Consider the following 17,980-nt stretch of genomic DNA (forward strand, 5'->3'; position numbering starts at 1 on the left):
GGTTATTTGTTCACACTTTGGATTTTGCTGATAGTCATCTGCACCTCTGTATTTCTTGTAGACAGGGAGTTAGAGTTATAGACTGTTAGATTTACATGTTTTTTTTTAGGGGGGTCCACGTGTACTTCAGTGATGATGTGTACATTCTAATACATCACATCAAAAGGTAACTCCACATTAGGTCGAGTTGCCTCACTTTTTGTAGATTCAGGTGGTGACAGCTGCCCAACACATTTTCTCTTTGGTTTCACCATTTATTTACTCCCTTTAACTGTGTGGATCACAATAAACTGTGGAAAATTCTGAAAGAGATGGGAATACCAGACCACCTGATCTGCCTCTTGAGAAATTTGTATGCAGGTCAGGAAGCAACAGTTAGAACTGGACATGGAACAACAGACTGGTTCCAAATAGGAAAAGGAGTTCGTCAAGGCTGTATATTGTCACCCTGTTTATTTAACTTATATGCAGAGTACATCATGAGAAACACTGGACTGGAAGAAACACAAGCTGGAATCAAGATTGCCGGGAGAAATATCAATAACCTCAGATATGCAGATGACACCACCCTTATGGCGAAAGTGAAGAGGAACTCAAAAGCCTCTTGATGAAAGTGAAAGTGGAGAGTGAAAAAGTTGGCTTAAAGCTCAACACTCAGAAAACGACAATCATGGCATCTGGTCCCATCACTTCATGGGAAATAGATGGGGAAACAGTGGAAACAGTGTCAGACTTTATTTTTCTGGGCTCCAAAATCACTACAGATGGTGACTGCAGCCATGAAATTAAAAGACGCTTACTCCTTGGAAGGAAAGTTATGACCAACCTAGATAGCATATTCAAAAGCAGAGACATTACTTTGCCAACAAAGGTCCGTCTAGTCAAGGCTATGGTTTTTCCAGTGGTCATGTATGGATGTGAGAGTTGGACTGTGAAGAAGGCTGAGTGCCAAAAAATTGATGCTTTTGAACTGTGGTGTTGGAGAAGACTCTTGAGAGTCCCTTGGGCTGCAAGGAGATCCCACCAGTCCATTCTGAAGGAGATCAGCCCTGGGATTTCTTTGGAAGGAATGATGCTGAAGCTGAAACTCCAGTACTTTGGCCACCTCATGCAAAGAGTTGACTCATTGGAAAAGACTCTGATGCTGGGAGGGATTGAGGGCAAGAGGAGAAGGGGACGACAGAGGATGAGATGGCTGGATGGCATCACTGACTCAATGGACGTGAGTCTCAGTGAACTCCGGGAGTTGGTGATGAGCAGGGAGGCCTGGCGTGCTGCGATTCATGGGGTCACAGAGTCGGACACGACTGAGCAACTGATCTGATCTGATCTGAATCATTATAGGATGCAACATGGTGATTTGTTATTGTTTCATTCCTTCTGTATTTTTTAATTTAAATTCTCGTGTGTGTGTGTGTGTGTGTGTGTATGTGTGTGTGTTTGTAGAGTTGCTTTAATTTATCCTCTGTTAAGGTCTGTTTAGTTACAATGAAGTATAGCTCAAGCTGGAAAAGTAGAATTAAATGCTTATACCTTTTTCTCTTAATTATCAGTTTTTAAAGTAATTACTGGTGCCCTAGTAACCTCAAGTAGTATCCAGCCAGAGGTTTTAATTATTTTATTAATTTTTCCGAAGAACCAGTTTATGTCTTTTGTCATTGTCGTCTACTTGACTGATTTCTGTTCTTTAGCGTGTCCTTCCTTTTTACGTGTTTGGATTTGTATTTCCTCCCCCAACCTTCTGAATGCTTAGCTTGTTGGTTTTCAGTATTTGTCTCTGATTAATGCAGGATAACCTCAACACTATAGATAAATTTGGGTCAGGTGATTCTTTGTTGTGGGGGGCTGTTCTGTACGTTGTAAGATATTTAGCAGAGCCTTGGCCTCAAGTCACTTGATGTAAATACCATACCATAAAAAATACCTCTCTTTTATCTTCCCACAGTTGTGACAGTGAAAAATGCCTCCATATATTGCCAAATTCCCCTGGCAGTGGGTGAGATCACCCTTGATTTCGAACAGCAGGATTAATGTATTTAACACTAAAGATTTCCGTCTTAAATAATGCCTTTCAGTTACTGCTTGCCTTTACTGTGATGTGCATACTGCATGCGGTGTTTATTGTCACTCAGTCTAAGCGCAGGTCTGCAGTTCGTAATCCATAATTCAGAAATCAAAAAGAAATAACTTGTCCTTTAGATTTGATACACCAGTTACATTTGATAACAAATCCTGACCTGAACAGACTTGAGACTTGTTTATAGTATTTATTTATGGTTTATACATTTTTCTGTGGAAATACTAATATCTGATTATGGAGTACTATGTCAGACCTCATATTATTTATGTTATTATAACATGATGTATTATGCTATATAATGTATGTTGTTTATGAAATATGTACTATGTAAGTGTTGAAGGATTCTAAAAATTGTGAATTCGGAGTCATATCTTTCTGGCTCAGAATGATTTTCAGTAAGCGTCTGTGGACACGGATTTCATAATTTCCTCTGTGAATACCTCTGTAACCCATTGAGTTAGTTTCTAGACTTAAGGTTTTTTAAAAGCTTGATGTCAAGTGTGCTATTTATTGGTTGGAGTGAAGCTTTGTATAAAACTTTGTATAAAGGAGTGGGAAGCATAAGAGCAGAAAAGTGAGTTGGGACCAGGTTGACAGGGACCACAGAGGTTTAGAGGGTTTGTGTTTCCTTCTGCAGGCAGGTTAATCCGTAGCAGTTCTTTGGGTTAACAGTAACCATGCTTATGTGAGAACTTTTAGTGATAGGTTTGTGGTGGATGTTTGTCAAGTGCAGAATTGCCCCGGGGGCCTAGAGACCAGTTTCCTGTAGTTGAGTGGTGCAGCCTTTGTCTCACAGCATTTGCACTTACTGTTCACTGTCTGTAATATGTGAGCACCTGTAATCATCATCTTCACCTTTTCTTACTACTTGGTGCTTTATTCTTCGATTCTGAAATCCCCAATCTTCACAATATCTTCTGTAGCCCGTTCTATTTCATGTTGCACCTGGGGCGGTTGTCCCCAGTCAAAGAACTGGTCTGGATGTGGCACTCGCTTGTGTGCTTCCCTTCTCTTTAGTTCTAAAAATTTTAATTGGAGGATAATTGCTTTACAATGTTGTGTTGGTTTCTGCCATACAATAACAGAGTCAGCCACAAGTATACATATGTCCCTTCCCTCTTGAACCTCCCTCCTACCTACCCCTCTGTCTAGGTTGTTGCAGAGTACTGTGTTTGAGCTCCCTGTGTTACACCGCAGCTTTCAACTAGCTGTCTGTTTTACATATCGCAATGGACATGTTTCAGCGTTGCTTTCTCAGTTCGCCCCACCCTCTCCTCCCGCCGTGTCCACAAGTCTGTCCTCTGTGTCTGCGTCTCTGTTCCTGCCTTGCAAATAGCTTCATTAGTACCATATTTCTGGATTCCATATACATGTGTTGATATACAATACTTGTCTTTCTCTTTCTAACTTCACTCTGTATAACAGGCTCTAGGTTCATCCACTTCCCTTCTCTTCAAGATTCTGTTCCTGTCGTGCTTGTTATCCAATGCCTAGAAACAGTTGCTGTGTATGATTTGTCCAGTTTTCTAGTTGTTTATGGTGGGAAGACCAGTTATTCTGTTGAGGAAGTAGAAATCGCTCACTCCTTTGGAACTTCTGCCATCTGTCTTTTCTTACTGATATTGGTCTCTTGCACTATAAGCTTCTAGTTTATAGACTTTTTCCATTTTAAATCTTGTGATTCTGGGTAACTTTAGTGTTTGTGCAAGTAACCCATCAAATACTGTAGTTTATCTTGAGGTCACTCTTCTATAGTCTCCCACTTGGATCACCTTTTGGTGGCCTGTGTTATCACCAGAGACTGTTCTTCCTGTGAAATCTTAAAAATTAAGCCTCCCACTTGCTGACCTGTGGCTACGTCTCTTATCCCGTCAGTCACACGGTACCTGCTTTTCTCTGCTTTCCTCCTATCCATTGTCCCTCTTCTGTTATCACTTACTTTCATCTGTGGTTTAGAGTCAGTCTAGCTTAGATTCCAGGCCCATCACTTTAGCGAGTCTACTGCCAGCATCCTTGACTCTCTTTGCTTGCATGTCACTCACTGAACAAAATCCAAACCTTGGATCAGTGATGCTGGTTTGTTTTATTAAGTGTTTATATCCCAGTTACTGAATGCTGCTAGAGAAAATCACACACCTGTAAACTTAACTCTTCAGCCTTAGTACTGCCCAGCAGTTCCTGAGGATACCTTTCTCTTTACTTCTCTCCAGCTGCTGCTTCAGAACTTCCCCAGTCTTCTAGAACTCCCAATCATGCCACCTTTGCCTTTTCCTCTCAAGCAGCACCTGTTTCACTTAAAGGCCATCATAATGGCTTTGAATTCTTTTTATCTAATCTGTAGATTTAACTCCATTCTCATCAACCCTTTCTTTTTCTCTAGTATTGAAGAGGAGATATCACTTTCTTTTATAATTATTTTTTTGGCTCTGAATCCCAACTACTCCTATATTCTCTGCTGCTGCTGCTGCTGCTAAGTCGCTTCAATCGTGTCCGACTCTGTGTGACCCCATATATTCTCTAGGGGAAAATAATTCTGTGTTATCTTTTCTCTCCTACCTCATTTTCTTTTTTCTCTTTCTCTCCTATTAATGTTGAAATGTGATCCGATTTCACTAAACACCTTTCCTAATTGTCTTTCTCCAGCTGACACCTTAGCTCTTTTATTTATTTATTGTTCTTCTTTCCTTTGAAAAGAGAATTATCCACATTTCTTGATTCCACTTCCCCACCAGTCTTCAATCCATTACATCCTACTAAATTGATTTGCCTAGTTCATCAGTATCTCTCTTGTTGCTGAAACCAATGGACACTTCTCAGTCTTTTTACTTTATTTTACCAATATTTGATTATGTTTAACTACTTCATTCTTGTTGAAATGTTTTCTTCATTTCTTCTTTTTTTTAAAATCTTGACAGCCTTTATGATTTGACCCCTGTTTTTCTTCTCAACTCTCCTAATTCCTAGATTCCTTTATAGATTTCTCTGCTTCTGCTTATTTCTTAAATATGTCATGTATTCTTCATTTTTCAGTTTGCAGCTTGTCTCTGGTCATGACATTCATTCCCATGACTTCAGTGATCTTTATGCTGGTAATTCCCAAACCTTTATCCTTGGCCCATATTCTCTGCAGAGATTTAAACTACCCAAAACCTGGCTGGTTATGGAATATTTCTGCTTGGTACATCTTGAAAGTGAAAGTGAAACTCATTCAGTCGTGTCCAACTCATTTCTACTTGGTGCGTCTTGAGAAACCTGAAAGTCAACATGTCCAAAAGGAACTGATTTTTTATTTCTCTCTTCTCCTTGTATCTAATCAACTACTTAGTCCTCTTTTTTACTTTGTTTTTTTGAGGGAATTCCCTGGTGGTCCAGTGACTAGGATTCTGAGCTCTCATTGTGGAGGCCCTGGATTTGATCCCTGATTCTCCCTGGTTGGAGAACTAAAATCCCTTAAGCTGTGCAGAGAGGCCAAAAACAAACAAAAAAAATGAGGTGTCTTTTGGTCGAGCCATTTGGCTTGCAGGATCTTAGTTCCCCAACCAGGAATCAAACTCCTGCTCCCTGTAGTGAAAGTGTGGAGAACCACTGGACCACCAGGGAATTCCCCTACTTAGTCCTCTTAATTCTTCCTGGGTGTCTCAAAACAGTCAGCTTCTTTTTATCTCTAAGTCTCTACAGGCCATCCATAAATTCTCCTAGATTAACTGCTTCAGCAGCTTTCTAATTAGCTTGCTTGTTTCCAGTTTAGACCATGCTCCATATTGCTGCCAGAGTAGTTTTCTGATTATACAGTCTGATGATAGTGCTTTTCTTCTTAAAACTCTTAAAAATTCTTAAAATCTTCTTAAGTTGTTCATTGTCTCCTGGGTATTACCCAGGACTCTGGATGGTAGATGAAAGAAACTCATATCACTCTAGGTTTGGCAGAGAGGGGAATCACTGGATGCTTATGTAAGTGCAGAAAGAACTGGCGAGTAGCCAGGCCTCAGAAACTTTGAAATACTTTTTGCATCTCTCTGATTGTCCCCCTTCTCTCTGGTTTGGCTTCATTCTCTTACTATGTAGTGATTTGTGAACTGAAGAACTAGCACCAAAGTTTTAACTTTGTGTCCTTACTCACGGTTAGAGTTGTTGAGGGGCTGCGTTGTTGAGGGGCTGGTGCTTGGCAAAATTATGGTAACTGAAAACTGTGCAATGTGAGGACAGACTGTATTGCGACACCGTAACGTGACTTATTACATGACACTAGGTCGTATGGCTATGGCTTGTTTTTTTAGGCTCATCTCAAGGCCACGTCTTCCTTGGAGCCGTGCACAGATCTTACTTAGCTCACGTTGTTCTCTCAAGTTTGAATTCCCCTCATTCCTCTACCCTGTCCCCTTGTGTCGCTTTTCTCCTACTCATTCTTTAAGTTTTCCCAGAGACACAGCTTTCTCTGCAAAAAGCTTTTCTTTTTAAATGTGGGTATTCTGCCTTGGGTGCTCTCATATCATGCGTACTTTCTCTGTCATAGTATAGAACACATCATCACACTGTGTTGTATTCATTTCCTTACCTGCTACACCTAAGGGATAGTGTTTCCTATGCAAATAGACACAGTGCTGTTCCTTACTATATCCCCAGAACCTAGTACTGTGTAGGACTAAATGGGTACTCAGTACAATTTTTGTTTTGATTTAATGCAAAATAATCAGAATTTTGGTGGGGTATGAATACTACACTATCATTAGAAGATATTCTGGAAAAATGTAGTATTGGCTAGTTAAACATGACAGCCTAGGTGCCAAGTTATGAAATATTGTGGATTTATACGTCTTTATACTTTAAATGAAATATACCTTTGATAGCAAACATTCTAATATTCTTATAGTTAATAAGTATATTACAGAAAACATGACTTGAGGAATTGCATCAGCCTGATACTGTAGATGCTTAATTAAATACTCATTAAATCAAGGAAGCACAAATTAGTTTTATATGCGTTTTTGGTTCTAATAATTGTCTTTATTTATTTCTAAGGTATCTTCATGTTTTAATGATCTTCTGGTCGTTTGTTGCTGGAGTTGTCACATTTTACTGCTCATTGGGACCTGATTCTCTGTTACCAAATATATTCTTCATGATAAAATACAAACCTAAGGTAAAATTTATGTGTTCTTATTTTTAAGAGAGTCAGTATATATGATTCTATGCTGTTCGATATTCTTCTTGAAAGCATGTTAAAGCAGTGATTTCTAAAATATCTGTCTGCTATAATTTAATAATGAAAGACATCAGAACATTTTCAAAGTGAAATTTGCATATGTATATATTTTTAAAGTGTACAGTTCTCCCAGGAGGAGTTAGAAAGAGAAAATTAAAAATTCTCAGAAAATTGGGTCCATAATTTTAGTGTCCTCTAACTTCACATTAACTTTGAGGACAGTAAATAAGAGGTTCCCAAAGTTGCTTATACAGTAGAATCACTTAAGGAATCTTTAAAAAAAATACAGGTTCCTGGGCTCTACCCCTGGAATTTGATTGAATAGTTCTGGGCTGCTGCTAAGTTGCTTCAGTCGTGTCCGACTCTGTGCGACCCCATAGACGGCAGCCCACCAGGCTCCCCCGTCTCTGGGATTCTCCAGGCAAGAATACTGGAGTGGGTTGCCATTTCCTTCTCCAATGTGTGAAAGTGAAAAGTGAAAGTGAAATCGCTCAGTCGTGCCCGACTCTTAGTGACCCCGTGGACTGCAGCCTACCAGGCTCCTCCATCCATGGGATTTTCCAGGCAAGAGTACTGGAGTGGGGTGCCATTGCCTTCTCCGAGTTCTGGGCTAGGACCTTGTAATTAGTACTTGTTGAAAGCTTTCCAGGTGATTCTGAGGCACAAATGCAACTCGGGAACTCGTTGTTCCACGGATGTCTGTTTGCTTCATAGAAACAAATAATCAGGCAGTTTGCTTAACCAAAATAGTTTGTTTTGTATATCTGAACTTTGATGAAGGTGGTACTATTGAGTCTGTCTCTGGTAGGTAAAGTCCCAAGAGTGTAGATCAGGGTTGAGTGGGATATATTGAAGTCTTCAAGTAGCTGCAGTCCCTCATCTCAGGTTGATTGATATTTCTGCTCAGAGGAAACACAGCTGTAAGTGGTGCCCCGTATTTGGTCAGGAAACTTACTAGTTATAGCATATGTTCTCCTTCATTGATTAAAGGTTTGGAGAAATAGAAAATAGTTTTTTCTTATACTTTTGCAGCAGAGTATCATTTTCAAATATAGATTGAATTTTTTTTTTAATAAGTGAGCATAGCAGTTGACTTTAATTTTAAGCTTGGGAATTCGGTTTAAAAAGCATTTCATTTGGTATTTTTCTCCTATTGGCAGTTTGGTATAGCAAGAATTATTTATTGTAAAGAATAGTTTCAGTGTTAAAGCAGACAGTAATAAAAAAAAATCATGTCCTTTGAATTCATACACTGATTAACAAATTTTTGAAAAGTTGATTCTCTTTAGTAAATATGATGTGTAATGTAAAGACAAATCTCCCCACTTCCCTTTTTTAGCAATTAGGACTTCAGGAATTGTTTCCTCAAGGTCGTAGCTGTGCTGTTTGTGGTAAGGTGAAATGTAAGCGACATAGGTAAGTTAAACACTTAATTTGTTGATCCTTTCCATTAAGTTTTGGGTTTCAAGCAATTTAACTGTATGATTTTCTTTAGGCCTTCCTTGCTACTTGAGAACTACCAGCCATGGCTAGACCTGAAAATTTCTTCTAAGGTTGATGCGTCTCTTTCAGAGGTAACTGATTTAATTAATATTGCTGTGTATACCCAAGCAAAAAATGTTAAATACTTATGGGAAAGGGAATCATGGAGCATTTTAATAAATGCCACCTAATTGAGTCTTGGTTAGATAGTTGATTGCTACACAACTTGAATTGTAGGCCATAAGCATTTTTTGATTCCATATCTAATAAAAATTGACATTTTAGCCAAAGAAAATGGTTTTACCTAGTTACTGTTTATCTCTTTAAGAAATAGTCATTTTTTATAATATGGCAGTAGAAATAACCAGAATAGAACAGAGAACAGGATACATTTCACTGTTTCTGCATAATATAGGAATAGGAAGTATGATCTCTTGTCTTTGTGGCAGTCACATTTTATATGTATCTTTTTGGTAACTATACCATGTTTTAGTTATTTCTTTGAGAGACTTGTTTTCTCCATCCATCTGAGAAAGCTGTCAAGTTCTTGAAGGCAGGGAATGGATCTCATTTGTCCCCAACACCAAGTGCAGGGGCCAGATGTATTGCTGGTATCTGATAGATACTTACTGAATTAAACTAAATGCCGATTAGTTGAAGAGTAGCATTAAACATCTGAATCCTGCCTAATTGTCACTTTCCCCACTTTGAATCCTTCCCTGGCGACTCTTGCGACCCCATGGACTGTAGCCTGCCAGGCTCCTCTGTCTATAGGATTCTCCAGGCAAGAATACTGGAGTGGGTTGCCATTTCCTTCTCCAAAGTATGCTGCATAAATGCTAAATTATTGGCATTTTCCTTTTTCCATTTCTTCTCTAAGCTCTTTTTCATCCTCCAGATTCCTGGATTGAAGACTGTGCTTTCCAATATGGTAGCAACTAGCTACATGTGGCTGTTAATAAATACTTGAAATATATTAGTCCTAATTGAGATGTGCTGTATATGTAAAATATGTACTGGGTTTTGAGAACTTCTTAAGGAAAAAGAAATGTAAAATATCCTATTATATATTTTACATTGATTATATGTTAAAATGGTAATATTTTGGGTATATTGGGTTAAATAAGATAGATCATAAAATTAACTTCACCTATTTTTATTTTTCTTTAAATGTAGTTAATAGAAAATTTGAAATTTTATATGTGGCTGACATATTTCTATTTGAGAGTGCTGATTTGAGGTCTTTTGAAGACAAGACTTCTAGGGGAATAGTGATTGTAGTCGTTTGACACTTTATTTCTTTGTAAAAACTTTGACACTTTATTTCTTACGTAATTTTTTGACCTAGTGCCTGGCACTTATTGGTGTTGAGTAAATATCAGCTCTAATATTTAAAAACCATTTTCTGAGGTCTTGCTATAGACAGGAATTAGACTACATCCTAGGAATAAAAAGAAATAAAATATGCTTCTTTTCTTCTGGGAGCTTTGGTCTAGGAGGGGAGGTAGGCATATAAACAGACATGCACAGTGTAATGTAATGCAGTCAGTTCTGGAAGAAACATACAAGGTATGTCACTAGTACAGAGGAAGAAGTGCAGAACTGTAGAGAGGGGCAGTCAGAAAGTATGACTAGATGTTTGCAAGCCTGATAGTGAAAGGGAAAGGGTGTTCCAGGGTGTTAAAAGAGTTTTTGGAAGGAAAGAGAGGCTTTGAAACTGGGTGGACACGTTCCGTAAGCTGGAGGGTGAAATGTGAAGGAGAATGTGGGCAACGAAGAGACCATACTCTAGTAGCTAGTGTTTATCAGTCACTTACTATATAGCTTCCCCTGGTGGTTCAGATGGTAAAGAATCTGCCTGCAGTGCAGGAGACCCAGGTTCGATCCCTGAGTAGGGAAGATCCCCTGGAGCAGGAAATGGCAACCTACTCCAGTGTTCTTGCCTGAAGAATTCCATGGACAGGGGACCCTGGCAGGCTACAGTCCATGGAGTCGCAGAGTCTGACACGACTGAGCAATTAACACTTTCGATACTTACTATATAGTAGATATTGTGCTAATCACTGTACTTGTATTCATGTAACCTATGAAGTAGGTGCTATTTTTGATGGTTTTACCAAACCTAGGGTTTAGAGCATTTTAATAATTTTCTCAAGTATCATAGCTGGCTGGTAGCAGAACTCAATCTAAAATGCAGGACTGCTTTAGTTCATAACCAATTTTTATATGGCCCTTTGGAAATCAGATCATCAAAAGACTTAAAAGGCAATGCTGAAGATGTTTAATTGATCATAGATGTCAGTGATTTTCAAATTGTGTAACTGTAGTTTCCAGATGTGACTCACAGGATGTTCAGTCGTCAGTTCAGTTGCTTAGTCGTGTCTGACTCTTTGTGACCCCATGGCTTTGTGACGCCATGGACTGCAGCATGCCAGATTTCCCTGTCCATCACCAACTCTTGGAGCTTGCTCAAACCCATGTCCGTCGAGTTGGTGATGCCATCCAACCATCTCGTGTTCTGTTGTCCCCTTCTCTTCCTGCCTTCAGTCTTTCCCAGCATCAAGGTCTTTTCCAATGAGTCAGTTCTTCACATCAGGTGGCCAAAGTAATTGAGTTTCAGCTTCAGCATGAGTCCTTCCAATGAATGTTCAGGACTGATTTCCTTTAGGATGGACTAGTTGAATCTCCTTGCAGTCCAAGGGATTCTCAAGAGTTTTCTCCAACACCACAGTTCAAAAGCATCAATTCTCTACAGGATGTAGTGGGAGGTGAAAAGGAAGTAGAAGGTCATAGCTGCTGGCATGTAGCTTTCTCTTGCCTTTTCAGAATCAGTGCAGCTCCACCTTTCTTACTTTGATTTGTGGTTTGTTATATTGACGGTTTCATGCAGGTGAGTGATGTGGTCAAATGCATATTTTAGATCACTTTGGCAATTTTATGGAGAATGGAAGGGAGCTAACTTGGAAGGAGGGAGACTGATTTAGAGGCTATATATAGGGGTGAGAAGAGGTAGAAAAGAGCTACCTAGATGTAAAATCAGTAGGACTTCTGGTTGGATTTGGGGAATCATGTAAGATGAAATGTTTAATGGTAAGCTTTCCAGTCTCCTCCTGTGTCCTAATCCTGTCTCTGTGTATCTTATTTTTCCAGCTGATATCACTGTTGCTTAGTTTTTGTAATAAAAAATCCAAATCTTGTTGCCTGAGTATGTAGAGAGTCCACAGTTTGCATTACTGGGCCAGAGAAGATATATAGTCAGATTAGATATGTTGTTTCATTACCTCCCTAGTGCTTTTTAAAATTAATGCCCACTGCTGCAAGTCCTTTTAAAAATTATACTGTTCCACCCAGCCTCAAGAAATGGAAGGTTTAACACCAAGGATTTCTTTTGTTTTGTAACTTTTTTAGATATAACTTAAAGTTTTCACAAAGCTGAGCATATTCATATACCAGCACTCAGATCAAGAAACAAAAACATCATTAGACCCAGAAGTCCTGCTCATACTCCCTCCTAGTCTCTATCCTCCCTTGAAAGTTAATCACTGACTCCTTAGTTCCCCGACCAGAGATCGAACTTGTGCCCCTGCATTGGGTGCACGGAATCTTAACCACTGGACCACCAGAACCAGGGAAGTCCCCTAAGTCTTATATATTTGTTTTTTCATTTTATCCTGGGATTACTGACTTACAGAGGGCATTAGGAATGCAAAAGACCAGCCTGTTATTTTCTTTCTTTGCATAGAATTTTTTTGGTTCAGTGGATCTTCAGAGTCAGGAACAATTTAGATTAAAATTTTTTTTTAATTATGGACATATTTTAAAGTGTGTGTGTCATTGTGATAGTAATTTTTCTTTTTAATGAAGTTTTATTGTTTTCAGAGTGTTTTCCCATATGTCCCTTTTCATCATCAAAGCCATACGAAGTCGGCATAGACATTTTGTCATGCAGAAGTATGACACTGGGTGTCAATATTTGGGATACTAAGCTTAGTTTTTGTTATATATTTCTTAGTATTAGAGTTTATTTTCCCAGAATTAATTAACTTGATTTTTCTTAAAAAATAATTTTTATTCAGGTTCTTGAATTAGTGTTGGAAAACTTTGTCTACCCCTGGTACAGGTAAGTTCTTTCTATAAGACCTTTTTTCTGTAGTATAGTGAATTCCATTAAGTATGCTAATGATACATTTTTAGTATAGGTGGTAATTTCTCAGCGTTGGCACTATTGACATTTTTGGCCACATAATTCTTTGTTATGGGGACCTATACTGTGCATTATAGGGTGTTTAACGTACCCCTGACTTTTTCCCAGTGAATGCTGGTGGCACTCCTTGTTTTCCTTGCTTGTGATCACCAAAAATGTCTTCAGAGATTGCCAGAGTTACCTGGGAGGCACAGTGGTCACTTAAGAACCACTGATTGTAGGTAATCAATTAACAATTTAGTGATAGGAAAGAGGAAAAAACCCTAGGCTACTTTTTGAAAGAACAGTAACTTGTACAGTTTCTTGTGACCCCTAATTGTAGTGATTTACTATTTTGTATGCACCTTTTACACTTGAACTAATTGTACATTTAGAGAAAAAATTTTTATTCAGGTATTTCATTAAACTGAAAGTTAATTTCAGTAGACTTCCTCGAAAATTAATGTTTTGTTCCAAAGTAGCTTTGTTTTTGGTATCTGATGCCTATGTACAAATCCCCTATGCTCAATGGAATATGGAAAATGCTCTAGATCTGTGGGAAAAAAAAAGTCTGGTGTGACAATCAGAAATCATTTAATAAAACACATACTCCCTTACAGAAGCATCGTATACTTCGTTATATATTTGAACACTTAATACCTATATGACTTATAATATTTAATTATATCTCCCCTAATGTTCAGTATATTTTGAATTTCCTAATTTAAAAATGCAATAGGCGGCTCGGTTTCCAGTGGCTAGGACTCAATGCTTTAACTGCCATGGGCCTGGGTTCAGTCCCTGGTCGGGAACTGATTCCACAAGCTGAGAAATGTGGCTGGCGGAGGTGGGGAGGGCGGCGGGGGGGGGGGAAATGCTATGGCAGAAAGTGAAGAGGAACTCAAAAGCCTCTTGATGAAAGTGAAAGTGGAGAGTGAAAAAGTTGGCTTAAAGCTCAACATTCAGAAAACGAAGATCATGGCATCCGGTCCCATCACTTCATGGGAAATAGATGGGGAAACAGTGTCAGACTTTATTTTTCTGGGCTCCAAAATCACTGCAGATGGTGACTGCAGCCATGAAATTAAAAGACGCTTACTCGTTGGAAGGAAAGTTATGACCAACCTAGATAGCATATTCAAAAGCAGAGACATTACTTTGCCAACAAAGGTCTGTGTAGTCAAGGCTATGGTTTTTCCAGTGGTCATGTATGGATGTGAGAGTTGGACTGTGAAGAAGGCTGAGCGCTGAAGAATTTATGCTTTTGAACTGTGGTGTTGGAGAAGACTCTTGAGAGTCCCTTGGACTGCAAGGAGATCCAATCAGTCCATTCTGAAGGAGATCAGCCCTGGGATTTCTTTGGAAGGAATGATGCTAAAGTTGAAACTCCAGTACTTTGGCCACCTCATGCGAAGAGTTGACTCATTGGAAAAGATTCTGATGCTGGGAGGGATTGGGGGCAAGAGGAGAAGGGGACGACAGAGGATGAGATGGCTGGATGGCATCACTGACTCGATGGACGTGAGTCTGAGTGAACACCGGGAGTTGGTGATGGACAGGGAGGCCTGGCGTGCTGCGATTCATGGGGTCGCAAAGAGTCGGACACGACTGAGCGACTGATCTGATCTGATCTGATAGTGGATTAAAACAAATTTAATACTCATTTAATATGTTATTTTTGCCTGTATAGCTTATATACAATTTTTACACTGGCATCTGTCTTAAACATAGGGCATTTGTCATTTAAGTAAATTGATTGTGAGGCCTTTTATAAAATAATCCTGTTGTGAAACTCCCCCACTGCCACCCCATCCCCACCCTGCCCCCAAATTATAACTTCTCAGACATAAAATCTGGCTGTATTTTTTAGTGTGTATCCTATATAGCTATTGATGCTATGATATTCCCTTCCTTGGAGTTAATAGTGGGAACCATGATTGATACAAAATTATCTTCTTTATGCTACCAAGGGACTTAACAGCATCATCTTCTAGTTCAGAAAATTATGATTATACATACCTTTCTTTCTTGCCTTTGATTAGGAAAGTATCCTAATTCTTCTAGGGACCTCAAAGCTATAGGAAAACTCAGGAAAAGGTTGTCAAAATTTCTGTTTAAAAACATTTTGAGTTTCAATTTATTTTCTTTTTCAAAGAAAACACACACTTTTTTTTCTTACTTTTAGAATTAGTTTATATTATTAATCTATAAATATTTAATTGAACTTTCGTATGTAATTGTGTTTCTTTTCAAAATTATTGTTTTTTAAATATTTCTTTGATGATGTTTAGAAAATGATCTTAAAAATCTTAAACATGTGACTATGTACACATGAATGTCTACAGGAAAATCTATACAATAATTTAGTTAACGACAATTATGTCGGTACTAGAATTACGGGAGATTTTAATTTTCTTCTTTGTTCTTTTGTTCCATAATATAATGCATTGTTTGTTAAAAAATAGCATAAGTAAATGGAAAAAGAGTCAGTTCTAGACTTCTCTTGGTTTCTAGAAAGGGAAGTTGTGTATTTCTTTGAACTTCTAAATGCTTGTTTTCTTTTTAATTAAAGGGATGTAACAGATGATGAGTCCTTTGTTGATGAACTGAGAATTATATTACGGTTTTTTGCATCTGTCTTAATTCGAAGGATTCACAAGGTGTGTATTTATAATGAGAAATTTGGGAATTTCTATCCTATATGTTGGAGAAGGAAATGGCAACCCACTCCAGTATTCTTACCTGGAGAATCCCATGCACAGAAGAACCATGGGGTGGCAAAGAATTGTACATGACTGAAGCAACTTAGCATGCGTACTATATGTATTTGTTTTGTTCTTCACCTTTAATTTTTTTAGATTAAGAGATAAATGGATTGCTGTTGATTAATTGATCAATTTTGCTTTCTTTAATGTTTGGATGTCTTGGTTTTTAGAAATTATAGATAAAAAGACAACTGTAGAAAAAAAGTCATGTTCTTGTTAGATGAATTTACTGAATACATGGTAATGATTATGATGTTTTAAAAAAATTTCAAGCCATATTTTAAGGTTTTGTGTGTGTATATATATACACACACACACACACACACACATATATATACACTTAACTTTGTTGGCTATAGACACAAATACTTGTCTACTGCTTTGTCAGTTCTATATATTGAACATAATGATAATAAATTAGTGATCTCTATCTCTGCCAGTAATAAAGGCAAATTCTTGTTAAATGTTGCTATACCTATTTGAGAAATGAGCGATAAAATCAACCACTATAGCAAACATATGCAAAAAATTATGAATAAGTACTTCACAAAAGAAAAATATAAAAGTGCTAATTAATATTTGAAAATATGTTGTCTTTTTGATGAGATACCATTCTTTTGTCTCTCAGGTTGGGAAAGAAAAAAGTGATAGTGTTTAGCAGTGGTGATTGTAGAGAAACAGGCAAAGCAAGTACACGTTCAAATTGATATAACTCTTACCCTGGAAGGGGGTTTGGTAATCTTTATTGAAAGACATAAAAATGTCTGTACTCTCAAATATAATTCCATTTTTTTAGTATATTTTAAAGAAATAGAGTGGAAACATGTATATTAAAAGATTCATTGTAGTATACCTTATAATAAGGAAGACTGAAAAGGAAAACTGATGTCCAATGACAAGATTGTTGGTTGGTTGAATATAGTACATGTTAACTATGAAATCCTTTCTATAGTTTTTATGATTACTTGCTTTCATTTAGCATAATGTTTGTGATTGTTTGTTTTCACTTTGCATAATATTTTTGAGGTCTATTCATGTTGTCCTGTTGTACCTGTATCAGTACTTATTCTTTTTTATGTCTGAATAGTATTCCATTGTATGGATACACCACATTTTGTTTGTCCATCTGTCAGTCAGTGGACATTTGGAATGTTTCCACCTTTTGGCTATTGTGAATAATGCCACCATAGGGTTTGTGTACAAGTTTTTTGTGGAGAGAATGTGTATGGAATATTTATTTTCGTTTCTCTTGATTTTACCTTCAAATGTAATTACTGGGTCAAATGGTTTATGTTTAAACCATTTTTTTGAGGAACTGTCAAAAGACTGTTTTCCTAAGTGCACCATTTTCCATTGCTACTAGCAGTGTATGAGTGTCTTGATTTCTCCACATCCTTGCCATAACTAATTATTATTTCACTTTTTGATTCTAACCATACTAATGGACGTGAAGTCGTATCTCACTGTGGCATTGATTTGCTTTTCCCTGTGGTTGATGGGGCTTCCATGATAGCTCAATTGGTAAAGAATCCACCTGCAATGCAGGAGACTCCCGTTCAATTCCTGGGTTGGGAAAATCCCTTGGAGAAGAGATAGGCTACCCACTCCAGTATTCTTGGGCTTCCTTTGTGGCTCAGCTGGTAAAAACTCTGCCTGCAATGTGGGAGACCTGGATTCGATCCCTGGGTTTGGAAGATCCCCTGGAGAAGGGAAAGGTTACCCACTCCAGTATTCTGGCCTGGAGAATTCCATGGACTGTCTAGTCCATGGGGTCGCATTGAGTCAGACATGACTGAGCGACTTTCACTTCACTTCATGGCTGATGATGTTGAGCATCTTCTTAGATGCTTATTGGCCATTTGTATATCTTTTTTTGGGAAAGAAATGTGTATTCAGATTTTTTGTCCATGTTTTAAACTGAGTTATTTGTCTTTTAATTACTGAGATGTAAGAGTTTATTATCTATTCTGGATATATTTCCTTCATCAGATACATGATTTCCAAATATTTTTTCCACTTTCTGGGTTTTTATGCTATATATTTTTTCTTTTCATTTTATCTGCATACTGTCCTGGAAGATAAGTGGGTCTTTATCATACTCATTTTGTAGAAAGTTAGTAATATTCTTTGTCAGAGTGTCAGAGGTAATTGATGGGCAGAGGATTAGGCCTGGGTCATGTTATTCCTAGTACAGTGTTCTATCCTTGGTAACATTGCCTGAATAATGTAACTTGGGGGTTTGGGGATAATGAAAATCATTTAAGGTC

General features: G+C 38.0%; 1 protein-coding gene across 7 annotated transcripts in view; it reads left to right on the forward strand.

Annotated features, from left to right (window-relative positions):
• Positions 1–17,980, forward strand: part of SNX14 (sorting nexin 14) — an 84,246-nt gene that overhangs the window by 11,263 nt on the left and 55,003 nt on the right. For all 7 annotated transcript variants that reach the window (XR_003512632.1, XM_027551458.1, XM_027551456.1 and 4 more), the window contains exons 2-6: positions 7,100–7,220; positions 8,623–8,699; positions 8,779–8,857; positions 12,842–12,885; positions 15,521–15,608. Coding sequence is in view for 6 of the 7 variants with exons in the window: in XM_027551458.1 (XP_027407259.1) it covers positions 7,100–7,220; positions 8,623–8,699; positions 8,779–8,857; positions 12,842–12,885; positions 15,521–15,608 (409 nt within the window). In the remaining variant the exon portion in view is untranslated. The remainder of the gene's footprint in view (positions 1–7,099; positions 7,221–8,622; positions 8,700–8,778; positions 8,858–12,841; positions 12,886–15,520; positions 15,609–17,980) is intronic.

This window comes from Bos indicus x Bos taurus, chromosome 9 (genome assembly GCF_003369695.1).
Source record: "Bos indicus x Bos taurus breed Angus x Brahman F1 hybrid chromosome 9, Bos_hybrid_MaternalHap_v2.0, whole genome shotgun sequence".
NCBI classification, from domain to species: Eukaryota; Metazoa; Chordata; class Mammalia; order Artiodactyla; family Bovidae; genus Bos; species Bos indicus x Bos taurus.